The sequence below is a fragment of the Cladophialophora bantiana genome (genome assembly GCF_000835475.1).
Source record: "Cladophialophora bantiana CBS 173.52 unplaced genomic scaffold supercont1.11, whole genome shotgun sequence".
NCBI classification, from domain to species: Eukaryota; Fungi; Ascomycota; class Eurotiomycetes; order Chaetothyriales; family Herpotrichiellaceae; genus Cladophialophora; species Cladophialophora bantiana.
The window spans coordinates 241,705-266,991 of record NW_015971585.1 but is presented as its reverse complement, the minus strand read 5'-3'; the positions used below and the strand labels follow the sequence as shown (position 1 = coordinate 266,991).

Genomic DNA, 25,287 nt, shown 5'->3' with positions numbered 1-25,287 from the left:
GTCCTCACACCTCCGCAATGGCGGGTCAACGGAATTACGATTTTCTAGTACGTCCCATGAGCCTCGAGGACTGGGTCTTTGCCCAGCCCGTCACCGCTCTGCAGCTCGCTGCTAACCAATTCCGCCCTCCAGATAAAACTCCTCTTGATCGGCGACTCTGGCGTCGGCAAATCGTGCTGCCTGCTACGCTTCAGCGAAGACAGCTTCACTCCTAGCTTCATCACAACTATCGGCATCGATTTCAAGATCCGGACTATTGATTTAGACGGCAAGAGGGTGAAATTGCAAATATGGGATACAGCAGGTCAAGAGCGTTTCAGAACAATCACTACTGCATACTATCGAGGCGCAATGGGTATCCTGTTAGTGTACGATGTGACGGACGAAAAGAGCTTCAACAGTATGAACCACAACCGATCTACCATGAGCCGTATGGCGTGTCTAACTTCCCCTTGAAAACAGATATAAGGACTTGGTTCTCAAATGTCGAACAACACGCCAGCGAAGGTGTTAACAAGATCTTGATCGGCAACAAGTGTGATTGGGAAGAAAAACGTGCGGTCTCCACGGAACAAGGCCAAGCACTCGCCGACGAATTGGGCATCCCGTTCCTGGAAGTCAGCGCCAAATCGAACATCAACATCGAAAAGGCATTTTACTCGTTAGCCTCGGACATCAAGAAGCGGTTGATTGACAGTTCGAAAGAGTCGGGTGGCCCTGGAGCTGGCGCACAAGGTGTTGGTGGAGGCGTTAATGTCGCCCAGAACCAGAATGGCGGTATGGGTGGAAAATGTTGTTAGAGGAAATAGCGAGAGAAAGAGCACCGAGAGGTCGTTCGCTCGGACGGGACTACGACACCACGTGGGAGACGAGTCAGCAGGAAGGCGTTGCAGGACACGAATGCATGGCCGAAGCCATCTAGGCCTGCCTTCGACTTGACGGAAGCGATCTACTCACAACCATCTATTATTCGCCATGCGAGCGGTTCTGGGCCCCCAGCAACATCCCGCTGTCCAACCTATTGCACGTCGCCCTGCGTGGACGTATGAGAAGAGCCGTGATCGTCCAGAATATTCGGGGCAATGCTTCCATTCAGATTTTCGCACTTCATCGGTGGCCCTAATGTCCTTGTCGAGCGACGGGTGCCATGTGTTCCAGCTTGCCACGGGACAGGTTCAGTTGACTTGCGGCGTTTGGAAAGGACTATTGGGATTGAGGCTAAAAGGAGTTTCGTCTCGAGGGAAGGAATCAGGACGGAACGTTTATACAGTCCTTGGCTCGTTACAAACCACGTAGAGAGCTGTGCCATTCAAATCAGACTTTGTTTTTGGTCCGCAGAGCAACTGATGATGTACTACCGCATCCCACTCATCCGGTGCTTTGTCTAATAGATGACTGTGCTCGGTAACGCCGAAGAGAAGGGACGTTGCGAGAAGGAGGATAGGGCTGAAAACTAGCAGAAAAGAATATCAAGGAAGGATATTTCAATACTCCATGTTATGCTCTTGAAGTGCGTGTGCCCCCGGTTGAAGACTCATTCATAATTGACCGACCGATTCCAGGTCGGTCGGTCGGGCCATCCTTGTATTCGTGTCCGTCATCTTGCCGCGCGTCTCCAGGTAGGCCACCACCTGTCGGCATGTAGTGGGAGGAAGTGAGAGAGTGTGGTGGCACTGTACGGAGTGATTTTCTGGCTCGCCTCAATATTTCTTTTCTTAGCCTTCAATATCCCACGCTGACTAGATAGGCAGCGAGTTTCTCGACCGTGTTGGCCGCAGTACCGGGCTGTATCGTCTCCGGGTAGTGTGTGATAAGCAGTGCTTGCTTTGTCTTGACAATGACGACGCCTTCTCGACCCTGTGCACCGCCGATTCAATAACTATTAGCCCACGCTCAACGCTCCCGTATACCCCTTTCCCGCATCCTTTTGCTTAACCCCCGTCGCTCAATTAACGTCGCATTGACCATAGTGAAAAGGAAATCCAGAACCCACCTTCTTTCCATACAAACTTGACTCGTCTGCCTTAATGACAATGTACTTTTGACCTGCGATGTGTAGTCCCGTGGACTGGACCTTCTTGGGCACTGAGGTATCCTTGTACGCGCCGACAACCTCTTGCATTTCTGGCGGGCTCACGGTGAAATTTGGCGAAGAAGCCCATACGGAGTTGCCCTCGGCGTTGAAGATTGCGGCTTTGTCAACGTGGCCGGTGCCAACGAGGCTGTGAGTCAGATAAACATGTGTTAGTTGGGTACAGGCGGGATTGACTCGAGATGGGGGGAATGTGTGCTTCCGGGTTGAGTCTACCTTGAATCAACGTAGGCTGTGACATTGATTTATTCGGGTTAGCAAATACTCCAATGTGCTAGAACGCTGCATGGCCCTTCATTTCAGCTCTCTCACCTTGCCAAGACATGGCCGTGAATGGTGCTGTGATAGACGGGGTTTGGTAGGAGAAATGGAAGAGAAGTCGGCAGAGAAGTCAATGAAAGGATGGGCAATGGTAGGCTGGAGCAGGGGCCCGTTCCGAGGTGTGCGTTGCAGGAGCAGATAAAATATAGGACGAGGACCTAGGATGAGATAAACTGGCCTGCAGTGATGAGGACCGAGCAAGTTGGGGTGCAGTGAAGAGGTAAGGAGAGGGAATGCGTGAGGCAGTCAACAGTGAGTCTGATGGTGCAGGCGGTTTGGTGGGGTTGAATCTCGCAATTTCAAATGACAGTGATTGGGATACACTCGCTGCCTGACGCTTGTCATCTGCCCCTCCTTGCCAACCCAACCATCGTCCACGCTTCAGCCTGCGCTGTCATTTCACCCTCTGCACCCATCCAGCTGCCTCCATGTTTTAACGCCCAACTCCTTTGCTGTACCCTCGGCAACCATCTCTCAAGACCCGTTCGCACACTTCGTTTCGAGAGGGCCGTAGAAGCCTTACGCTGAGACGAGCCCCGACGCTTGGACAGCCTCAGCTGAATCCGAGACCCGCCTCCCATGGAGTCATGTTCTCGAGGTTTTGGTGCCACCAGTGGAGTCCATGTCGTCAAAAACAAAGTGCGGTGAAGGCAAGTCTGAGTACTAACGGCATCAACACATCAACCTGCGGCATTTTGTCCCGACCTCACCTGCTGCCGTGTTGTCTCAGCCAACGTCTCATTATGCCAAACGAGAGAAGATCGGCAACCAAAACGGCAACATCTTGCAGCGCATACTCAGCAAGCCAGAGACCTGGTTGATCAAGGCCAAGAGATCGATGGAGTTGACAAAGAAGACGCTCCCACCGGGCTGACACAGAGGCAACGCAGGTACTTCAAGCTTGACATTGACGGTTGCCAGTGGCTCATACTGAGAGAGCTCATAATCGGTTCCGGTCGACGTTGAGCTACCATGGATCATCTGGACGCCTCCGCAAACGGCTTTGGCTGCGAGGCCTTTCTTCTGCTTGTTACAAATATGGTATTGGAAGTTTCGCTTTTAACCTGGAGTCTGCCATCTGCCTCCAAGAGATGATCTATACGCAGCGCCACGTTGACTCGACGAATCATTCAAAGTCAAAATGCCAATGGTGTCCGCGGGCTAGACATATCGAACGAACAATACCCGATAATAGATTCTACAATTTCCATTCTCGGATGATCATTAAAGCCAGACCGAGCCAAGAATTATACCCCGTACAAGGAATAATAGCGTACAAATACTCCCTGATGACAGATTCGATCCCAGGACGCAAAGCAGGATGTACTTCTCAAGCTGGCCAGGTTTGGTATATTGATGGTCAATCAATCTATATCCCATAATTCCGCATACAATCTTTTTGGAGATGCTATCTTGTCGACTTTTTGCAACATTTCCAGAGATTGATACCTAGCAACGCCGGCCCGTCTCTCGCTCACCGGGCTGTTCCCTCCTGGCCAAGTCAACCTAGAGCGCAAGTGTAGCGGTTCGAGATATTGTCGCCGACCATGTCGTTCACGTTAACCGTGAGGGTACGCAATGTAGGACGACCTTTATCTTCCGATCAACGATGGATATGATGGAGGAACCACTTGCACGACTACTTCCAGCACTGTCTATATTTGAGCAGCCATCTAAAATACAAACACGGTTCATGTTTGCCTTCTCTCTATGTGGTATGCGTGGAGTGCCTGACCCGACTCTAGACCACCTCAACCCGATCGTCGGGCGATTTGCTTTCGCCACTCTCAACCTCGACAGAGATCACTCCTTGAACACCTTTAGCAACCTCACGGTCCAAGGCCATCTTCTCCTCTGTGCTGAGCTGATTAATATCTAAAGCGACCTCATCACCAAAGAGTCTTGATATCTCCTCAAGAGTCAGGAGCTTCGTCTCCGGGAAGAACTTCCACATCAGTGCTGCGCCGAGCAGAGGCAGTATGATGAACATGATGTAGAACTTCCACCCGACCTGCGCAAACGCGACTGGCGCGGTTTGTGTGTAAATTAAGGTCGCAGTAAATAGACCGGCGACACTGAACCCCGTACCCTGCGCACGGAGCGGAGTCGGAAAGATCTCACTGCAATACACGTAGGAGGTGGCGTCCATGGTCCCACCATAGAAGAACACGAAAAGGAACAAGAAGAACACTCCAAAGCCGTTCCCGACCCGGTTCGATGTGCCCCCGAACGTCGCGACCATGGCCGTGAAACAGATCAACGAACAGGCGCAGCCGATCAGTCCGATAAGCATGATCCGGATCCGGCCAAGTCGATCCAGGAACAACGAGTTGACAAAGTTCATGAGTGCGGCGAGACCATTGTACAGGGCGTTTAATAGCAGAGGCAGCGAGCCGGTGATACCCAGAGACTTGTACAGCAAGATCTGATAGCTGTACGAGGGTATCAGCACATGTTTTCAAAGCAGGAATCTATACACAGCAGATTTCGGCTGTGGCGGGTATTTTCGCAGAGGATATGCAACCTACTTGTTGACGACCAAGACACCGGTGCTCTGAGCAATGAACTGTGTGCCAAATCCCAAGATCAATCTCTTCCGCAGGCTGGGCTTCTTGAACAGAGCGCCCCAGCTCTTGCTCAACTTGTCCGCGCGCTCGAGCTCGATTTGTCTGCGGATCTGGAGGAATTCTTCTCGCGCAATGATCTCGTCCGGGTCTTCGGGCCGCGTGTGCAAGCTGCGGAGGACCTGGAAGCCGTCTTCCAGCCTATCATGGTCGATGAGCCATCTCGGGGATTCCGGAAGCCAGGGAGATCCCAGGAACAGCAGCAGCGGGGCCACGATCTGCAGACTCAGACACAGTCTCCAGCTGACGGTGGGAGTGGCGAAGTACGTGCCAAACCCGGCGAAACCGGCGCAGCTGTATCCGATCACGATCAGCACGCCGTGGGCACCAACCATGCGTCCGCGCTGGCGAGCCGGAGAGATCTCGGACTGGAAGACGGGGATGGACGTGTCCAGCATGCCGACCGCCCACCCGTTGAGGAAGCGGGCGATCAGGAACATGGCGATGTGGACGCTGCCTCCTTGCAGTGCTGCTGAGATGATTGCGAGAGCCGCTGCAACCTGGATGGTTCGGCGACGACCGAGGCGGTCTAGGAGCCATGGCACGAAGATACAACCCAGGATGCCTCCCCCCGAGTAGAGTCCATTGGTAGCACCCGTGATCTGGTTGCCCTGGGTGTCGTCGAGGTTGATGTTGAAATATTGGAAGAACGCTGGCAGGCCAATGACAAGGCCCATGATGGCACTGTTGAAGCCATAGGTGAAGCTGCCCAGAGCAACAAAGAAAACGATGAGAAAATTGTATTTTGTTCCCTTGGCCATTTTTGTCGCGTCCGATCTAAAGGCCCTGTGAGCTAAGGAATAACAGTCTAAGGAAACTCGAGAGGGAAATGCCCTATCCCAGAGAAAGAGATACGAGATTCAAGCTTCTCGAAGGGACATCCCGCCGTCCGACACGAGAGTCTTAATCATATTCTCGCAAGTTCGAGACTTGCAATATCCGGCGGATCTGCATTTTCGAGATTGTGGACCAGTCACCAGCGGGGAGCTCAGGAGCCCCAGACTTCCCCAAATTCCCCAATTATGAGAGGTTTGTAGAGAGTGTAAACAATGTGATCGAAGAGAACGGCAGTCCTGAGTAGCACGGACTTTCGCCGTAACGGATTGCACGTGGCTTGGTGGATATCACTGGCGACACCGCGGGAATAGAATCGCGATGTTTGTCCTCGGGCCTCCAACTTCTCGCTAGCCTTGTCGTGGCAATGAAGCCAATCAGCGCTCTCCAAACCAATCTTTCTCCGCATGTGAATCAGCCTCGGGCAACAATTCAAGCACCAGCACCAGATACCAAGGGTACGTACCACATACCCCTCAAACCGGCAAAGCCTTTGCAGCAAAAAAACCCAAAATCGACATCATAAAGGTTCTCGGCATAAGGACTCCGTGACTTATCATGATCGTCCCCAACAATTTGGAGATATCGGGTTTGGAGACGCATTTGTTGCAGAATTCTCGACAAACGACTTTCGGCCCCCCCTGTGTTTGAGGACTGAAACTGGACTCACGAACGAAGCCATTATTCAAAGATGTCGCAAAAGTTGAAGGGCAAAGTGTGCATTGTTACAGGCGGCGGCCATGGCTTTGGAGAGGCCATGGCCAGGCGCTTCGCCGAGGAGGGCGCTCGAGTGGTCATCGCGGACATCAATCCCACGACCGGATCCAAAGTTGCACTCGAGATAAACGGCTTGCATGGAGAGAAAACAGCGCTATTTCAGGAGGCAAATGTCACCAGTCAAGCCTCGTGGGCAAAGTTGCTGGAGGCTTCGCTGAAGGAGTTTGGTAAGGTCGATGTCGTGGTGAATAATGCCGGGACAACGTATCCCAAAAAGGCCTCGCATACGGTTACCGAAGAGGAGTACGATAAAGTCATCGGTGTCAACATGAAGTCCATATTTCTCAGTGTGGCCGTGGTTGTGCCATATTTTCTGGAACAGAAGGCTGGCACCATCCTGAATATTAGCTCGGTCGGAGGAATCCGAGTCAAGAACGGGCTGGTTAGTACCTGTTACCTAGTCACGCTACCTCATCTCCGAATCCTGACGAAGACATGTAGGTATGGTACGGTGGAACCAAAGCATTTGTCAACAAGGTATAGCCCGAACCACTGTTGAGATAACGTCCATTGTCGCTGACACGGCCCCAGATCACAGAGGGACTTGCCTCGGAGTACGGCCATTCTGGAATCCGGGTGAACGCTATCTGTCCAATCCTGGGATATACCGACCTGTCAGCTAAGCCCTTACGAGCATCCCTGGTTGATGCGACTGACTGATCCATTACATAGAGCACAATCCTTTATGGGGGTCGACGATACACCAGAGAATCGGGCGAAATTCGAGGCTTCGTTCCCTCGAGGTGAAGCTTTGAAGCTGAACACCTCGACCGGATACGTCGCCAATGCCGCGGTATATCTTTGTTCCGATGACGCAGCGTTTGTGAGCGGCATATGTCTGCCTGTTGATGGAGCGGCAACCGTATTTGCTGCTGGAGGTATGTGCAACATAAGTTTTTGATGACTCAGCCCAATTAACATCGATGCACAGTTGGCAAATAGTCTGAGCGTCGTCGTTGGCCCTTGGACCTGGAGTAGTCGTATGTCAGGAAGAGCATCCCATGTCCCGATCGTGGCAGCCTGCTTGAACGCAGCGGGAACTACTCCTCACGGGTAGCCTTTATGAACTTCCTCAGCCTCACGGCCGGGGCCTGAAACTTGTCCATCGGTGTGATTGAAAGCCAAAGGATCGATTGTTCGAAGCGATGCAGGGGTGCGGTCATATAAAGCATCCGAGGCCCAGTACTTTAGCTTGCATATGACAAATTAGCTTCATGACCTCCAAGGCTTTCCGTGGTCTTCATGGCTTTACCTTAACGTATATTAGATCTGGGCATCTGTATGTCTTGCAGGAAGTTTTAACAAGAGGTTGTGACTATTGCGAAATACTCGCCGACGCTTTAATGTCCAGATCGTTGTATAACATCCACAATACTCTGCAGGTTGGTGGCCTCAAGACCGATCAGTAGGCAGCTCGACAAAAAATGGGAAGTCCTGAGCGGCGGTGGCCCTGTTGTGTGAGTCTGAAGCCCATGAAGCGCCGAGATTAAGAGCAGTCTCGGCTACTCAGGCTGAGTAGCTAGCGAAGACTCTACAAGGATGTGTGCCGAAGCGGCGTTGCTGGTAAAAAAGGAGATGGTATAGTTGAACCATTGTTGCAAAAACTGGCTGGTTGGCAGCGTTCTGTATTAGTGCAGGCAAATATAGGGAGGCGTTTGGAACGGTTCCGATATGTTCCCCCTCGTCCACGAGTATGAAAGATGCTACACCAGGGCCAGAAATTCTCCTCCTCAGATGGTCGTCAGTGTAAAGATTGTATATATATATTACCCCGAAAGATTCTTCTGCAATCGACCACGGGATATGGAAAGCAGGGCTTCCCGTCTGCTCAGCCGTACTTAAGCCATATGCCGGTCAGTTAGTACTAACGTGGGTGACCAGTTGGGAACCCTGACTGTTGATTGTTTTTGCCTACCTTTTTTTTTAATGCTCATATCTTTTGAAAAGCTGTCATTATCCATGGGGGCAATTATTTTATTTTAGAAGGGACGGACTTTCAAGAGGGCCATGAAGGACAACGAAGTCTAAAGGTATAAGGAGCCAAGGCGTCAAGGGCTTAATCTAACCCGAGACGGCCAGGTAGGAACTGGCGCTAGCTGGCTAAAGGAACTGCGCTAATGCATCCAGCTGACATTGTAGGGATGATCTCTTTGAACTCCATATATGTAAGCAGAGCAACCCCTGCAATTGTTGAGACGTTGCTAGTTTGAGGTGGGGTATCATGCGGCGGAATGGAGTGACTGATATTTGACATGTTTATCTCCGCTAGGTGCTTCACGTTTTGCGCACGGAGCCTCCAGCTTCTGCGGCTCAGACTCACATTGGTTCATGCAACATCGGTGATATAGACGACTCCTGATTATCTCGACTGAGAACATGAAAAGGATTAATACAGTGGTCATGGAGGCACGTCCCTTCCCATGGGACTGCCATCATTCACAAACAGCCTGCTCAGGAATCTCTACTACCACAATCCAATTGTATTCCGCCTGTCCACACTATGGGCAAAGTGTGGCTTATTACAGGTGCCTCTCGAGGTCTCGGGAAGGCTCTCGTCGAGTATGCCTTGTCTAAGGGTGACTTGGTTGTTGCGACTGCACGGAACAAGAACTCGTTGGCTTACGCCCGCAAAGCCGGCGGAGACAACGTCCTTGCTGAAAGCCTCGACGTCACGAACTACGACCAAACCATGGATGTAGCCAAAGCTGCACATCAGAGATTCGGGCGCATCGATATCCTTGTCAACAACGCAGGCTATGCCGATACCGTTTCGGTTGAAGATACCTCGATCGAGGATTTCCGCAAACAAGTCGACACCAACCTCATGGGCGTGGTTAATATGACGAAAGCCGTCCTCCCTATTATGCGTGAACATGGATCCGGCTACATTGTCCAGATCTCCTCTATTGGGGCCCGCCTTGGCAGCCCGGGTCTGTCGGCGTACCAATGCGCCAAATGGGCGGTGTCCGGCTTCTCGATGTGCCTCCAGGCAGAGGTCAAACCATTAGGCATCAGAGTAACGTCCCTGGAGCCCGGTGGGATCCGGACTGACTGGGCCGGTTCCTCCATGAACATCCCCACACCCAGCGAGCCGTACCAGCAGACCGTGGGAGTCTTTGCCAAATACTTGAGGGACCACTTCGGAAAGGCAAAGTCGCTGCCCGAGAAGTTTGGTCCCATCATCGACAAACTCTACGAACTACCAGAGCCGCCTGTTCGCATGCCCGTCGGCCCCGACGCCGTTGGATTCGCTCCCCAGCTTCTAGAAGCTCAAATAAAATCTGACGAACAGTGGGCGGAGCTCGGCAAGTCTTCGGCCGCCTAAGTATCGGCTCCGAGAAGCTTGACGCGGCCTTAACCGGCATTTGCAAGCTATCACATAGATCATGAAGCACCTGGCGGTTTGTTGATCGTCGGGTTGATGGACACCATTTGACCCTACTTCAATAAAAGACCAATTCGTCTTAATTCACCAAACATTCTCAAACAACATGTCCTCCTTTTCCTAGAATATGAAAATGGCAGTCAAATGGAGCCGGGTGTCACTAGAATCTTTGCTCCATCTCACATGCTGATCACCATCAGCTCCATCCCATGGTTCCTATAGTCCTGGATGTGAGACCAGAGTGGAGCATCAGCCGGGTTACGCCCCCGAGGTAGAACCAGTTATGCTCAATAGATGGAATGCGAGAGAGGGTACACGCAAGATAGATACTGGCTCCGTACTCTGCTAATAGATCTCTTCACACTTCGGACGCACCGGGGCACGTATCGTAGGCAACACGTGAGCTTTCTTACGGTCAACTGACTAAATCGAACCTGAGCGAGCAACCAGAACACTTGAGCGATGCCCCAACCCAGTACCCCTGGCTGGAATCAATGTGCATGATCCAGGCATGGGACCGATAGACGTCGGTCTTCTTTTTCCCTTGGCGGAAGCGAGGTCGGCCTTTAACTATTACTGGATCCTCGCACTGTTGGCCACAAAAAAAGGTAATTCTTCCGCCACTCTTCCGCCCATGTTGAAGGCGCTGAGATGGTTGAGTCAATAAATGCCAATTAGATAGCTTCCGTATTCTGCAACGGAAGACAATATGACTGATTCAGACTCGGGCCTCGGGCTCAACGATCCCCCATGGCTATTGCTATGTGTGGCACGTATGGGTCACGCTTTGCGCTGTACAGGACGTGCCACCGCAAGCAATTTTATGCTGTGCTGGTAGCGGGCAAGACTCATCCCAAAGCTGAATTGTCCTTAGCACGTCACTCGTAGCACTTCAATTTCTCAATCCACTTGGGCTGTGCGTCTCTATACAAGATTATAGCCAGCGCCTCAATATTTCACATTTTAAGAAGCTCAGAACCAAGAGAACAAGTCAAATGTAGTTCGCAAAGTGCCTTCAATCTCGGTTTCACAAATACAGAGGCTCTTTTTTCTTCCTCAGGCTCACTAGGCCCACTGCTTGTACGGTCTTATACCTAACTGTAATCAAGAGGTAGTGTAAACCCACTTACTGCCCGACACCTTGCCTGCTCTCATGCACTCGATACCTCTGAGTATACCTTCCAACCCTGGTCCTGTTGGATTGACATTTGGAAGATGCACCTTCAGTTCTCCTCGCGCCAGGAGAGCTCTCATGACCTCCCAGAACATCTTGCCGAACTCAAGGTCCTCCGGCTTGGCCGGAATACAATGGGGCCCATTGCTGAATTGCTCACCAACGATAGTATATGCGATCGTCATCTTGTTTGACACCTTATCATTAATGCTCTTGATGATTTCGTCCACAATTGGCTGCAACGTCGCGAGGTGTCCCCGGACTCGCTCATGGCGCTCACACAGATTCTCGCGCTGGGCTCCTGTGAGATGCAGTCCAGGGCATGTTGGAGGGTATTGTGTGCTGCATTCTTGATGTCCTCCACAACGCTAGCCGAGTTATAGTCCAGCGCCCCGTCGGCGCCTACGCGCCTGACGTAGTCAAAGTTATGTGGTGAACACGTTGTAATGACGAATGCCCCTGACAGCTTCGCGAACTGGATGGCAATAGAACCTGTTGCAGTGCTGCCCCCGTATATCAGGACGAGAAAGTTTACCTTTTCCCTGGAGTCGGGGAGTGGGAGTCGTAGATTTTGGTACAACGCCTGGCCGGTACTGGTGATGCCAATTCCCAGGGTTGCGGCTTCGTCGAACCTCAAATGGTCGGGTGTCTTGATCTGGATGTCGCCTTTGAGTGTAATGTGTTCGCCAAAGGTCCCGTCTTCATGACAGACAGCATTGGCACCATGACAGGGACCAGCCACGCGATCACCCTTCTTGAAATCTTCCGTGACTCCTCTGCCCACCTCTTCAACTACCCCAGCATAGTCGCACCCCAGACGGGCGCCGGAGGTAGTCATGGAATGATATGCTTCCAATCGGTAGGGTCAAGAGCAACCGCTCTTGTCTTCACCAGTATGTAATCATCGCGTAGCTTTGGGATAGGGACTTGGGCAATCTGTGCTTCGCCCTGCGACTTGATGATGATATGATGGTTGGCCATGGTGTTCAGGCATACATCTTGGACCTTGGTCTGCTGGTGTCAATCAATCTGCACTACGATAACGTCAAGTAATGGTCTACCTCTTGCGTTCGTCGGGTTCCAGAAAGACGCATTTTTGGTTCTGACTTCGACGAAACTTACAGGATGTTTGGCCAGGGTCCGTGATGCACTGTGTCATGGCGTTAATGAGCTGAAACATCTCCAGCGTTCAGGGAATGATACACCCACCTTTGTGCGGCGGCTGCGGCAAGTAGGGCAAGCAGCAGAGGCCCATGATTGAGACCCAGTGCCAAGGTTAGCCATCTCCAATACGTTTCGCCACCGACCGGCGGAAGGCAGATAGCAATGGCTCTCTTGTTGTACGAGGAGCAATCAGTAGCTGGTGCATGCAGTCTAATGTATGTGCGAGGAAGGTGAGAGTCGGTTGAAGACAAAATGACGAAGCAAATGAATTGTCCCAGATGCCGGGGTAGTGGGGGACTTGGAGCTGGGGTAGCTGCCAGGGTTCATGGTTGGATTGCCCGCTAATCCAACCTGATGCGAAGGTCAGCAGGGCCTACTGAGCCTGAAGAAGTAACATAGCCCGCCGTACGCGTTCGCGTCTTTGGCATGCCGCATTTCGTATCGGTCGGCATGTTATGCTCAGGACGCAATGTTGGATACGGTCCACAGCACCAAGTTTCAGGAGAAGATCTCCAAATTCCCTCCATACCCCAAGGGATGAAAAAGGAGACTGCTAAGGTCAGTCGGCGGCTTCATTTGTACATTTATGGAACCCATCCGATGCGCAATACCCCCTCAAGGATTATAGAAAGTCGCAAAGATTGAGGCGTTTGCGCAGAGTGGCCCTCGATGGGAGAGTGCAGGACATTGTACTTTTGGGTATGCCCGCGACAACTAGGTTACCCTCACGATCAGAGCGGCTGTCTTTTGCCGGTACCGCCGGAATTTTGAACGCCAAAAAGAGCCTGTGGGTCGCCATATGTGTAGTTGACAGCTAGATCCAGAGTGCTAAGCACAAGGGCATGATATGGCAAGATTGAAGGCTCGTTTACCTGTGAGAGCAGTTTCCTCGCATCGAGAAGTCGCCTCTTCCGAGGTGTCAAGAAAGGCTGACTGTCAAGGTATGGATAAAGCGGGTGATTCTGACTGACATCGTGTAGCCTCGTCACGCATATGAGGAATACGGTATGCACTATTTCACATTTAATCTAGTGCGCCAAGGATAGTCCGGCTCTGGTCTTCGGAATAATATTTTTCCATCCCGCCTATCCGTGCTTGTCCTTCTTCTTGCATCGCTGGCTACATGACCATCGTAATATCACTCTGCTTCCGTAAATATTACCTGAGACCATGTGAGACGCTCTGCATGCCGCTTCTCTTCAGTTGCACGATCTTCTGTCGACTCGTTAACCTCGTCGACAATTCTGTCAAAGGCTGAGATCGAGTTATTTGATCTTCGGGCTGATATTCGCTCCGTGCACATTGAGGCGCGGGTCCCTTTCATCAGCCAAACTAACCTGAAAAAGTCACAGCTTGCGATCTCATCTCCTTGTGGTGGAGCAGCGAACAATCAGGAGCCAAATCCCAGCAGCTCTTCGTATTCTGGAACGCTCATCCAACCTCACTGACCTTTTGTCGGAAATTTCCATCCATTCCATCCACATCTGGTGTCCCACGCCAAGAAAGTCAGGCCGCCTCTTTTCTCACAGCACAAGCTCCAAGGTTCAAAAGCCGATGAAGATAGGGTTGCCCTACTGAGCCGGCAGCATCTGCTATTGGCTTAGAGGCCTTTCCCCCCCTGAGCTCGGCAACGACATCATTGTGGCTGGCGCCGCATTGGACATTGGCTCGCTAGTCCCCAGAAAATTGTTGCCTAATGCCGCCCATGTGTATATATTGGAGAAATAACAGGACAGGCTTGCGATAGGGCCTAGCAGGAGTATCCGCCTCCGCTAAATGTTGATCTACTGCACTACATCAAGTCATTGACAATGGTCTATCACGGCCCGAGCGCAGGGTGCAAGGCTTGTCGAACCCGGCGAGTAAAGGTAAGTCTGTGGCAAGCCCATGCCTTAATTCTTACATCGGTCGATCCTCAATACTCATAGTGCAGTGTGATCAAGGCAAACCATCGTGCAATAATTGCACTAGACGACGCCAGATTTGTCCCGGTTACGCAGATGTCTTTGATGGGGCACACAGAAGTCAAAACAAAGTTGTGATTCGGAGGGTGGAAAAACAGAACGCTGCGAGGGAGACGGATTCCTGCTCTAGCACTCCCAGCAGTGAAGGATCGCTGGACATCACGCCTACACCCTCCAGCACGACCACTAGATCATCGATAGGGAAACCCAATACCCCGCTTCAATGGGTCATATATTCGGCGGCAACAGAAGAGAACCCTGAGGACAGTGGCGATTCACAGCACCTCGAGAAGGCGCGCCCCTCTGAAGTTTGCGAACTTCAACCGAGCGAGCTTCGGATCGCAATTGCTAACTCGATCAAGCAAGACCCTCAGAATGCTTCGATAAATTTCTTTTTTCGCTATTACACCGGCACCATTTACGATCCTCAACTTCATAATTCTTTTGCACTTCTTTGGCAACCATTGTACCTCAAATCCTCCGAGAATTCGCCATTGAGACTTGCAACAGCCGCGGTGACTGTCAATATTGCCATGATGTGGAACTTTAGAGGTTGCGATGCACGACCAGCTCGACAGCTTTTCACGAAAGCCCTCGAAGCAACGAGGAAGGCAATCGGCAATCCGGCGCAGAGCAACAAGGACGAACTCTTAATGACGATATTGATCTTTGACCTCTACGACGCATTGGTCCTGCACTACGTACCTGGGCCTTCAACCTATGGCAAACATAAAAATGGAGCTGTGGCCTTACTCAAGCACAGGGGCCAGGACAACTATAATACCAAAGTCGGTCAGGGTCTCACCACTGCAACCAGACACACTCTTATTCAATACGCGTTATGCTGCCGCACTTCTATGCCTTCGGAGTCGGCAGAAATTTTCTCGCACCCTTCAATCGGGGACCGCATGGCCGCGCAGCTTGACATATTAGGGACCCAGATCGCTAATATACAAGCCCGTCTCTGGGCTCTGAGACGGCAGAATGATTCGTCGAGGCTCCCCGGACAACGCCGCAAAGCCTTCGAAGAGATAATTGCCGATGCGATTCGAACCGATGACCTGCTCATGACTTGGAAACGAAACATTCCAAATCCAGACTGGTTGCCGCAACACGTCTCTCGTGACGATGTCGCGCCTTCAATCCTCGCTGCGGGTTTCTACGGTACCAGATGCGCGGTCTGGGCGGACCTGACATTTGCAGAAGTGTTCAATCTGCATGTATCTCGCCGTGTCTATACACTGCAAATAATCCGGCAATCTCTGGCCGATGAGCCCACCCTACTCATCGATTCAAGATACCGTGCGATCCTGGCGAAGGCAAACTCTGCCATTCAGACCCTCGTTGACGCTATATTAGAAACCATACCCATCCATCTCGGGGACACAGTCGTGCCGACGAATCCGATATACTGCTCTGGGGTCGCATTCCCTTATAAAATCATTCGAGACCCACTAACTGGCGAAGTGAGAAGCATTCCAGACCTGGAAGGGAGTGACTTCCGAATGAGGGCAGCAGCGTCCGGTGGATGGATGATATTTCCTCACTTGCTCGAGATATATCGCTTTGCGGAACCGGAGGATGATGCCATTCCAATTATACTGAGACAAGGCCAGTTAGAGTGGATCAAAGCACAGATCAAACGGCTGCAAACGACCTTCCTGTTTTGTGATCCCGTCTGGTGAGTTCGGTCCTCTTGCATCCCGTTTTCACGAAGGGGCAGACGCCATCACCCCCGTATCCCCTTGCAAGACTATTTGTAGTTCTGACACATGCTTCTCTGCGGTGCAGGTTCAAGCGGGATCCACCACAGCGGACGACCACAATACCAAACTCTAGTCCCGAGACGACTTCGACAAGGATCAACAACTTATGAACGATGCCCTCAGCTGGCCTATCAGCAGCAAACGATCGAGAGGGATACGGGTGTCAGCAACGCCCCTTTCCCTCTTTCTTCTTTCTCATCGTCTGGCAACTCAGGGAACCTAAAACCGAAACGAACCCGCAACTTCCTATATTGTATCACGGGTCATAGAGACTGTCGATTAAGCAAGGAATCAACGAGCGTCATGAACAATATCATTTATTGCATCCAAACTACGGCTGGGGGAAGCCGCTTGGACGGGCTTTCGAAGGAACGAAAATGATGTATCTATGTACATCAGTACCCAATCAAGAGGAAGACAGCGGCTTAAGGGACTGGACAGCTCGATGGAGAATGAATGAAGAATTAAGAGGGAGGGAAGGAAGGAGCCTGACCAACTCATAGTTGTGATGTGTGGCTGATCTTTCTCATTTGTCAGTGACATGTATGAACATCGTAGCCACCTACGGAGTCCTCAACTGCAAAGTACGTATCACACAGCTTTTTTATTCTTGTTTCTTTATCTCGCACTCCTCAAAAACTCGACTACGCCCCTGGTATATCCGACCAACTCACTTAACCTCGTCTCCTCCTCGACCATGGCCTTTCTCCACTCGACCACCTTGTCCCTCACGTCGTCGACCTCGCCGACAAAGTCGCCGTGGACCTTCAGAAACACGCTCATCCAGGTATTCACCAGCTCGAAGGATTTCCTTTGGCGGAGTTGGCGGATGAGGAAGTCGATGAAGGTCGGCATTTCTGGGAGGGTGAGGGAACGGATTTCCAAGTCGGCGGCCGAAGGGGGTAGGGAGGAGAGGTGCATTGTCAAGGAAGAAGGGTCATGAGAAGGGGAAGAGGAGAAGGTCTCAAGGAGAGAAGAGAGCTGTGAAAACCCGTGGAAGATCGCCTGCTGGGTCGAAGCCAGGCGGGAGATGCGTGAGCGCTCGGAATCTCCTATAACTTTGTCCAGGACGAGAGATGTATCGTTGTCTGTCTTAAGACCGTTGGTGAGACTTGCCGACCCGAGGAAAAAAGGTGCCGCTTTGGGCTTCTCTGGCGGTTGGATGGGTTTGTTTCTGGCGCGGATGCTGTCAAGGTTCAGCAACGTTTGCCACCGCGATTGAGGTTGGAGCGACAATGTTAGCAGCCGTTTGTCCAGTTGCTCCAATGCTGAAGAATCATCAAACCCATCGATAACAGCTTCCTCCCCCGGCGCTGCATTTTCGATGGCAAGTTGAGTTGCAGCATTGAACGCGGCTGTGGTCTGGCTTAGATCAATAATTCCGCGGACATCGTCAATCTTCCCAGTGGATACATGACTGAACAGGGCTTTATTCGTCCAGACGAATATTCCTGGACTTCCAGCATGCGTAGTGGCCAGAAACTCTCCTGTGCTGGAGAACGCCATATTGGTACATGTTGCTGCTGTCTTGAATGCGTCGATCAAATGTCCAGTAGCAAGGTCAAAGACGCGAATGACCGAGTCCATAGAGCAAGCCACAATCCACCGTCCGTCGTTTGAGAAGCAGTAGTCATATATTTGACCAATGCAGCCCCATAACTCGCGTACAACTCTGCGCGTCTCGATGTCGACGATGCGTATGCACAGGTCATCGCAGGATAAAGCCAGAAGGCCTGAGACAGGGTTGTATCGGATAGCAGTTGGTACCGCAGAATCGAGGGATTTTCGTTCGAGTACTCTGCCGGACGAAAAGTCCCAAAAGATGACTGACCCGTCCAAGCTACTGGTAACCATGGTTTGATTAAGATTGTCAACCACAATACCCGTGATGGGGCCCCGATGACCACGAGGAACGGTGATAACCTGGCCTGGTTCGGCGTTTTGTAGTTTCAATTGTTTCGCCTGTGCAGGGGTGAGTCGAGGCGGGTACCGTTGGCGATGGGCGCCAGATTGCAGGTTGTACATATCGAGGCTGCCTCCCGCTGACCCAATAATTGCGAATGTCCCGCAAGCAGTGATAGCAACGCTGGTCACGGCCTTGTGGTCGCCAGTTTCAAGGGCCCATCTACCTGCTTTCTTTCTGCCCCATGACCACGTTCTTGCAAATTTGTCACCAGCATGGGCCGTGACAACACTCTCCCAACCGGTCGTGCTAATTTCTTCTGCATTGAATGTTTTCGTGTTTGACCAAATTGGGCCACTGACCGAGCCCATTCCACCGTCTCGGTTCAGTGAGCAGGCCATGTCAATAATTGGGGGTGCTTTGAAATCCTCAACCGTTGAGGCGTCGTCGGTGAGGAGACCTGATTTTCGAGCCTTGTGCCTCACAGCGCCTTGACTGAGCTCTGTACTTTGGCCATCTTTACGCAGACTGAAACCCCACAGGCTGCGATCTTGAGCCGCGGACATGAGCCATTTCCCAGTGGCGTCTGATCCATCTGAAGCTGCCGGGAGAAACATGAGTCTAGTGATGGATGCAGCATGCCCACTCCTAGAGTGGAGGAGCCGTGGAATGGGCGAGAAAGGATTCTGGTCAAAGACCCATGATTTTAGAGCGTTGTCCAGCCCAGAAGAGACCAAGACTGGTTGGCCCGGTAGGAATTCGACTTTGTTCACACCGGTGCCTTGGCCCGAACTAGAAGTTTCGTGAGCGCCTCGGATCATGCCGACGACCTTTCCGCCGCGATTGAGATCCCACAGAGTGATGTCGCCGCTTTCAATGCTAGATGTAGCCATGATACCCTCCTTGCGGCCGTCATCACCGGCGCCCATACCGTCAGTGCGAAACGTAATTGAGCTTATTGGCTTCTTGTTGTTTCCCTGGCGCAGTTCGAGAACTTGTTCATCGGCTTCGATATCCGTGATATTGAGGGAGCCGTCAGCATATGCGACTGCTAACAGGCAGACCGCAGGAGCTGGGGCAAGTGCCGTGACGGCGCCAGAGCGTGCGGAGGGGGCTAGGATGGTATGGACTAGTCTCCCAGTACTGACATTGTAGACCTCTACCGAGCCATGCTTTGTGCCTGCAAATACCTTGTTCAACAGGGTAGGCAAAGTACAGATTTGACCTGTAAATGGCCTTTGTGACCGGCTACTGGTTGACGACGAGGAGTGGATGGAAGTATAGTGTTCGTATAAATCGGCCTTCCAGACTTCGATGCTTTCTGTCCCGCAACCAACGACCCATGATCCAAAAACGAGGAGTTGGTGGATCTCTTGGACATAGGTTCCATCAATGTCTAGTTCTCCGATCAGCTGCCCTCTCTTGAAAACCCAGACTCCTCGAGGCTCGTTAACCTGTAATCCGCCCCAAGCCACAAATACTCGATCTCGGTAGGCATACGTGGCAGTAATCGTGCCAGGACACTGTGGGCGTGTGAGGAAGACGAGATTGAGACCTCGTCGCAGGTCATATGTTTGCAGCGTATCGCCGATGGAGGTGGTGATTTGGAACGTTGTTTTGCCCAGCGGAACAGAAGTGAATGGGATAGTGGTGGGAGATACAAGCCCCAGAGTCTGTCAAAATCGTAAGTAAATGGGAGCAAGCTGTAAGGTGTAACATACTCTGAAGGGTGAAAACAGCCTGGAACTGGTGGGAGGCATTTCCTTGGTGGTGGTGGTGGTAGCCAGCTCTCGCCGCTGCCTTTTGGCGAGAGGTAGTTCAATTGCTTCGTCCATGGCTATCCTTGACCTCGCTCACCTGCGGCTGCTTCTTGTTTGTCGCGCGTCCTTTAACATAGGACCCCAATAGCACTCCATGCCTTGGTCAGTGATGTTGATTGTCGATGGTCAATAATTTTTTTTTCCCCTTGGGATTCACCGCCCGGCAGAAACTGCGCCCGACGTGTGCCGTGTGTTGGCGGCTTGGGGGTTCGCCCACCCTCGCCCACTCCTCCAGGCGGTGCAAGGCCCCCGATGGGTCTCTTGGGCGTCCCTTGGGCCTTTTTAGTTAAGCCCCGCCCTTGGTATTCGGTGCCGCCACCACCCAACTAGCCCCCTGCTAAGTGGCTGCTGGGTGGCTGCTCGGCAACCCCCACTTACTCATCCTTTCGCACACACAATTTTGCCCTCTTTGAGGCTTCCGTCCAACCACCATCGTCAGCATCAACTGTGGCACTTTCTTGGAGCATGATGCCAAAGGTTACGAGATCTCATTTTTCACCAGGTCGAGATCGACTTCTTTCAGTTCAAAAACATGTCTTAATCTAGGATCCCTTCTCCATCGTGGCTCTCGTCCTCCGCCGCCATCTTATTTTTCCCATATTGTCATTCTTTGAACACCACTCTTAGAGAACGACTCGGTTTCTGATCAAAGACCGTAGCTCGACTCAAAAACCTTTCTTCCCCACAGCTTCAGCTTCAGCTCGGATAAGTCGGGGCATCTTTCCCATTCCATCTACAGTAAGAACTTCTCGGCTATTTTGATCTACTACTACATACATCATCGATCATCATTCATCATGGAGATTTATTCTCCTCTCCGCCGAACTCCTACCAGCACCTCTGAAAACGACACTGATGATAATGTCCCTCTCACTGCCGTCTACTCGGGCAGTTCCTCTACTACTTCTACCAGTCGTCCTCCTTCAAAGCTGACTGGCCGGACTCCTTCAACGCATTCCTTGTTGGCCGCTCACAGGAATCCCGATGTCCGCAAAGGTGCCCATGCTGAGACTACCAGGGCCTCTGCCGGCCGCTCTAGTATAAGTATGCCGCCTCCGAACACCAAGACTAGCGCTGATAGACGCCTATCGGCTTCGGTCTCTTCAATCCGCTCCCTGAGGAAGTCCGAGGAATGCGCCAGGAGCCCCCCTTCTTCCGTTAAGAGCATTGAAGGAGACAGGACACCCTACAGCAGCTCGCCTACGGCCCAGAACTCAACAACAGCCCACGATCCCACGGTGGTAACCACCACATCTACTTCCATTGCTCCAGGTCTGCCAGTGCTTTCGCCTCCTGCCTTCAATCCAAGCATTCCTAATCGTTCGGATCTAGTGTCAAATATATCATCTCAAGTCACATCTCCAACAACATGTGCTCCGAGAAGCGACATGTCTGTAACTTCTGCTCCTGCCGGCCAATCCTCGGGAATTACTGGGAAGCCTGATGGCGCGGAGACCGCGTTTCCCGTCCGTCCGCCTCGAATCCCTCAGCCTCGTTCATCTTCCGGTCGCCGCTTGAGTACCGCCGGATCATCCAGGAATGAGAGCATTAACTCAGAGAATAAAACACCAGTAGGCAGAATCGGCGTTTGTGCTCTTGATGTCAAAGCAAGAAGTCGGCCCAGTCGACAGATCTTGACTCGTCTCCAGGGGGATGGTGAATTTGAGGTCATTGTTTTTGGCGATAAGGCTATCCTTGATGAAGGTGAGCTTCTCCCTCTTCTCCCTTCCTTCACAGGGGTGGCTGACTTTTGTAGACGTTGAGAACTGGCCCATATGGTGAGTCGGAACTCTTCAGTCCCCCATTTCCTATCCCTGAATATCATTCGTCTGACACATCAAAGCGACTATCTTATCTCATTTTTCTCAGATGGTTTCCCTCTTGACAAGGCAATTGCATATGTCAAGCTGCGGAAGCCTTTCGTCGTCAATGATTTGGCCATGCAAAAGGTTCTCTGGGACAGGCGCTTGTGTCTTAAGATCTTGGACCAAATGCAGATTCCCACCCCCAAGAGAATAGAAGTCAATCGTGATGGCGGCCCAAGGCTGGAGTCGCCGGAGCTTGCTCAGCATGTGAAAAATATGTCGGGTGTGGTTTTGGAGGGTCCAGAGGATGGCACCGGAGGTGGTACCCCGACTACAAAACACGTTGAGCTGGCCGACGAGGGAGACACTTTGGTTGTGGATGGAAAACCATTCAAGAAACCTTTTGTCGAGAAGCCTGTAAATGGAGAAGACCACAATGTCATCATCTATTTTCCCAATGGCCAAGGCGGCGGCGCTCGACGACTTTTCCGGAAAATCGGGAATAAATCTTCCGAGTATGATCCTGACCTGACTGTTCCGAGGTGCATTACAGAACCGAACAGCAGCTATATATACGAGCAATTCCTGAAGACCGAAAACGCCGAAGATGTCAAAGCCTACACTGTTGGTCCGCATTACTGTCATGCTGAGACGAGGAAGTCCCCAGTAGTGGATGGACTAGTTCGACGCAATACACACGGCAAGGAGCTTAGATATGTCACGAAACTTAGCGACGCGGAGAAAGAGATGGCTGCTAAAGTTTCGCGGGCTTTTGGGCAACGCATTTGCGGTTTCGACCTCTTAAGAACCGGTACGGCGAGCTATATCATCGACGTAAATGGCTGGAGTTTTGTCAAAGACAACGAGGATTATTACAATGACTGCGCAAAGATTCTGAGAAACATCTTTCTCGCTGAGAAGTGGAAACAGGAAAATGCTCCTATGGAGGAGGCGCAGCCCGAGAACGGGGGCGATGGTTCACAGAGTCTCAGAGGCACAAGCCATTCAGCCCGATCGGCACTTAAGACAATTCTCAAGTCCCCAAGCATGACCAAATTATCTCAGCACCTCCCGCATTCGTCGAGACACCACCACTCGAGCCTTGCTGGTTCCCCCAAAGCGTCTGCTCTAACAACACCTATGAGCTCGCCACCGAGTGTCGAGAAGAGCACTCACGTTCTAACCCCTACGACAGCGACTGAAAAGGACAGCAGCCTTCCCCCACCTCTTCTCGGCCCCCCAGATGCTGCCGATGTTGCGACGAGTCCTGCAGCGCCTGCAAAGGGAGAAGGTCCTGCAGCCCCTATGCCCAGTTCCAAGCATTCATGGAAGCTCAAAGGAGTTGTTTCGGTCATCAGACACGCAGACCGGACTCCAAAGCAGAAGCTAAAATTCACTGCCCACTCACAAGTGTTTGCCGACTTGCTTAAGGGACATCATGAAGAGGTGCTTCTGAAAGGCGAAGCTGCATTGGCAAGCGTGCAGGCGGCGATCAAGGTTGCGCTTAGAGACAAGCTCGAAGATCCGGACAAGTTACGGAACTTGCAGAACGCGCTGTCAAAGAAAATAAATCAACCAGGTACTAAGGTGCAAATCAAACCAATGTTTCGCAAGAGAAAGCCGGAAGAGATGCCCCCTACTTCGGATAGCCCTGAGGCGCTCTCGTCGATAGAAGCCGACCAGCATCTGCTTGAAGGGGTGAACAGCGGCGAGAGGAAGGGATCTGTGTCTAGCACAATGGAGATACGCCGAGTGCAAACAAGGAGCGACTCCATATCTGGTGCCACGTTTTCGCGCTTCTCGGCCGCTGAAAACGATCTCGTCTTGGACAAGTTGCAATTGGTCATGAAATGGGGAGGGGAACCTACGCATTCGGCTAGATACCAGGCGCAGGATCTCGGTGCCAATATGAGGGACGACTTCAAATTACTTAACAGGGAAGTGCTTGATGATGTCCGGATCTTCACGAGTTCTGAGAAACGTGTAAAGACAAGTGCACAGATTTGGGCTGCGGCATTTCTGGACCGACAAGATCTGCCTGAAGATTTCATTCAGGTAAGGAAGGACCTCCTGGACGATTCCAATGCGGCCAAGGATGTGATGGACAAGGTCAAGAAGAAGCTTAAGCATCTTCTTCGCGAAGGCACTGTCCCGGACTCGTTCGCTTGGCCAAAAGATGTTGCAGAGCCATATATGGTTATGCAAACTGTGGTCGACCTGCTCAAGTTTCATCGGCGGGTTATGCGACACAACTTCAAAAAGCTTTCAACAGGCGCTGTGGCTTCACTTAGCGCACTCAATGGCTCCGGTGACGGCAAAGACGCCAATGGGCAGAACAAAGAAACGATCAGCGTCGCCTCTATTCAGTCGCGATGGTGCACCGGCGAAGATGCTGAACTTTTTAGAGAAAGGTGGGAGAAGTTATTCTCGGAATTTTGCGACACCGAAAAAGCAGATCCAAGTAAGATCTCTGAGTTGTACGACACAATGAAATACGACGCCCTGCATAACAAACAATTTCTCGAGTGGGTGTTCACGCCCAGCCAATCCCTTTTGGATGAAATGGCAAAAGAAGAGGGTCTGTCGTCGAATGCATCTTCTGAGACTGAAAGGCTAGATGAGGTTTCCTCGTCAGCCAACGGCACGCATCAAGAGAGCGCTGCCTCGTTTAGCAGCGGCGTGCCTGAGGGCAGACACAGTCTTGTCCAGAAGATTGGACTGAGAAGACAATCAGTCCTCAGACAGCCGCTACCAACAGCGCCTTTGATGTCCTGGGAGCAAGGTGCTTCCTATTTCAAGTTATTCAGCGGATCCGGCGATGGTCGACCCAAGCAAGATCAAAAGCTGGGCCGCTTGCGAGAGCTGTATCGATATAGCAAGATCCTGTTCGACTATATCGGCCCGCAAGAATACGGTATCAGTGATGAGGAGAAACTTGAGATCGGCCTCTTGACATCATTACCCTTGCTGCGCGAGATTGTCGACGATCTAGAAGAACTGCAGGCTTCCGGCGATGCAAAATCATTCATCTACTTCACCAAGGAATCACACATATACACTCTACTCAACTGCATCATGGAAGGCGGCATCCACACGAAGATCAAACGCTCCACAATCCCGGAACTCGACTACCTCTCCCAAATCTGCTTTGAGTTATACGAGGCCAAAGACGCCGAGACCGCAGAATCGACCTACTCGATCCGCATCTCCATTTCCCCCGGCTGCCACACGATCGATCCACTGGACGTCTCCCTGGATTCCAAGCACGCAATTGGAAGCGCGCCACGGCGGTCGTTGACGAACCATCAGGACTGGAAAGAGGTGATTTCCACCTTGAAAGCGAAGTTCAACACTGTGCAATTGCCGAAGACCTTCCTCGCAGTGAATGTCAGTGAGAAGCATGAAGAAGAGGCTCAGCGACGGGCGAGTTTGCTGCAGAGCGAAGTGGCGAAGGGGAAGCATGGGCGTAAAGAGGAAGGTGGCAGTGCCACGACGAAAGATGCAGATAACGGAGATGGTGAGAACACTGCAGATGAAGAGCTGTCGGGAGAATCTTGGCCTGGCGAGCAAGAAACGGTCCCAGCGCCGTTTCTGTCTTGAGAGGACAACAAGATCGATGCAGATGGATAGACCTCCTGGGAAGGAGGAAGACCATTGA

At 51.8% G+C, this 25,287-nt stretch overlaps 9 protein-coding genes and 1 non-coding gene across 10 annotated transcripts; 6 read left to right on the top strand and 4 right to left on the bottom strand.

The window, feature by feature from the left end:
* Positions 1-17: 17 nt before the first annotated feature.
* On the top strand, positions 18-800 carry Z519_07523 (GTP-binding protein ypt2; the record flags this gene model as incomplete). The annotated part of the gene is made up of 3 exons (XM_016765256.1): positions 18-47; positions 133-400; positions 463-800. 3 exons carry the CDS (start codon positions 18-20, stop codon positions 798-800), a joined length of 636 nt encoding a protein of 211 aa, XP_016618225.1.
* A 922-nt stretch (positions 801-1,722) lies between these two features.
* Positions 1,723-2,122, bottom strand: Z519_07522 (uncharacterized protein; the record flags this gene model as incomplete). Its single annotated transcript, XM_016765255.1, has 2 exons — positions 1,723-1,857; positions 1,994-2,122. 2 exons carry the CDS (start codon positions 2,120-2,122, stop codon positions 1,723-1,725), a joined length of 264 nt encoding a protein of 87 aa, XP_016618224.1.
* Positions 2,123-4,154: 2,032 nt separating this feature from the next.
* Z519_07521 (uncharacterized protein) lies at positions 4,155-5,798 on the bottom strand (the record flags this gene model as incomplete). The annotated part of the gene is made up of 2 exons (XM_016765254.1): positions 4,155-4,845; positions 4,942-5,798. 2 exons carry the CDS (start codon positions 5,796-5,798, stop codon positions 4,155-4,157), a joined length of 1,548 nt encoding a protein of 515 aa, XP_016618223.1.
* A 764-nt stretch (positions 5,799-6,562) lies between these two features.
* Z519_07520 (uncharacterized protein) lies at positions 6,563-7,549 on the top strand (the record flags this gene model as incomplete). The annotated part of the gene is made up of 4 exons (XM_016765253.1): positions 6,563-7,030; positions 7,090-7,125; positions 7,180-7,262; positions 7,321-7,549. 4 exons carry the CDS (start codon positions 6,563-6,565, stop codon positions 7,547-7,549), a joined length of 816 nt encoding a protein of 271 aa, XP_016618222.1.
* An 889-nt stretch (positions 7,550-8,438) lies between these two features.
* On the top strand, positions 8,439-8,554 carry Z519_07519. Its single transcript, XR_001677174.1, has one exon. It is a non-coding gene; the product is annotated as a 5S ribosomal RNA (ribosomal RNA).
* A 594-nt stretch (positions 8,555-9,148) lies between these two features.
* Positions 9,149-9,973, top strand: Z519_07518 (uncharacterized protein; the record flags this gene model as incomplete). The annotated part of the gene is made up of 1 exon (XM_016765252.1): positions 9,149-9,973. The coding sequence occupies one exon, from the start codon at positions 9,149-9,151 to the stop codon at positions 9,971-9,973; it is 825 nt and encodes a 274-aa protein (XP_016618221.1).
* Positions 9,974-11,137: 1,164 nt separating this feature from the next.
* Positions 11,138-12,045, bottom strand: Z519_07517 (uncharacterized protein; the record flags this gene model as incomplete). Its single annotated transcript, XM_016765251.1, has 2 exons — positions 11,138-11,443; positions 11,488-12,045. The coding sequence occupies 2 exons, from the start codon at positions 12,043-12,045 to the stop codon at positions 11,138-11,140; spliced, it is 864 nt and encodes a 287-aa protein (XP_016618220.1).
* A 2,137-nt stretch (positions 12,046-14,182) lies between these two features.
* Positions 14,183-16,020, top strand: Z519_07516 (uncharacterized protein; the record flags this gene model as incomplete). Its single annotated transcript, XM_016765250.1, has 2 exons — positions 14,183-14,239; positions 14,305-16,020. The coding sequence occupies 2 exons, from the start codon at positions 14,183-14,185 to the stop codon at positions 16,018-16,020; spliced, it is 1,773 nt and encodes a 590-aa protein (XP_016618219.1).
* Positions 16,021-16,719: 699 nt separating this feature from the next.
* Positions 16,720-19,839, bottom strand: Z519_07515 (uncharacterized protein; the record flags this gene model as incomplete). Its single annotated transcript, XM_016765249.1, has 2 exons — positions 16,720-19,677; positions 19,726-19,839. 2 exons carry the CDS (start codon positions 19,837-19,839, stop codon positions 16,720-16,722), a joined length of 3,072 nt encoding a protein of 1,023 aa, XP_016618218.1.
* Positions 19,840-20,621: 782 nt separating this feature from the next.
* Z519_07514 (uncharacterized protein) lies at positions 20,622-25,229 on the top strand (the record flags this gene model as incomplete). The annotated part of the gene is made up of 3 exons (XM_016765248.1): positions 20,622-21,528; positions 21,581-21,602; positions 21,668-25,229. The coding sequence occupies 3 exons, from the start codon at positions 20,622-20,624 to the stop codon at positions 25,227-25,229; spliced, it is 4,491 nt and encodes a 1,496-aa protein (XP_016618217.1).
* Positions 25,230-25,287: the final 58 nt, after the last annotated feature.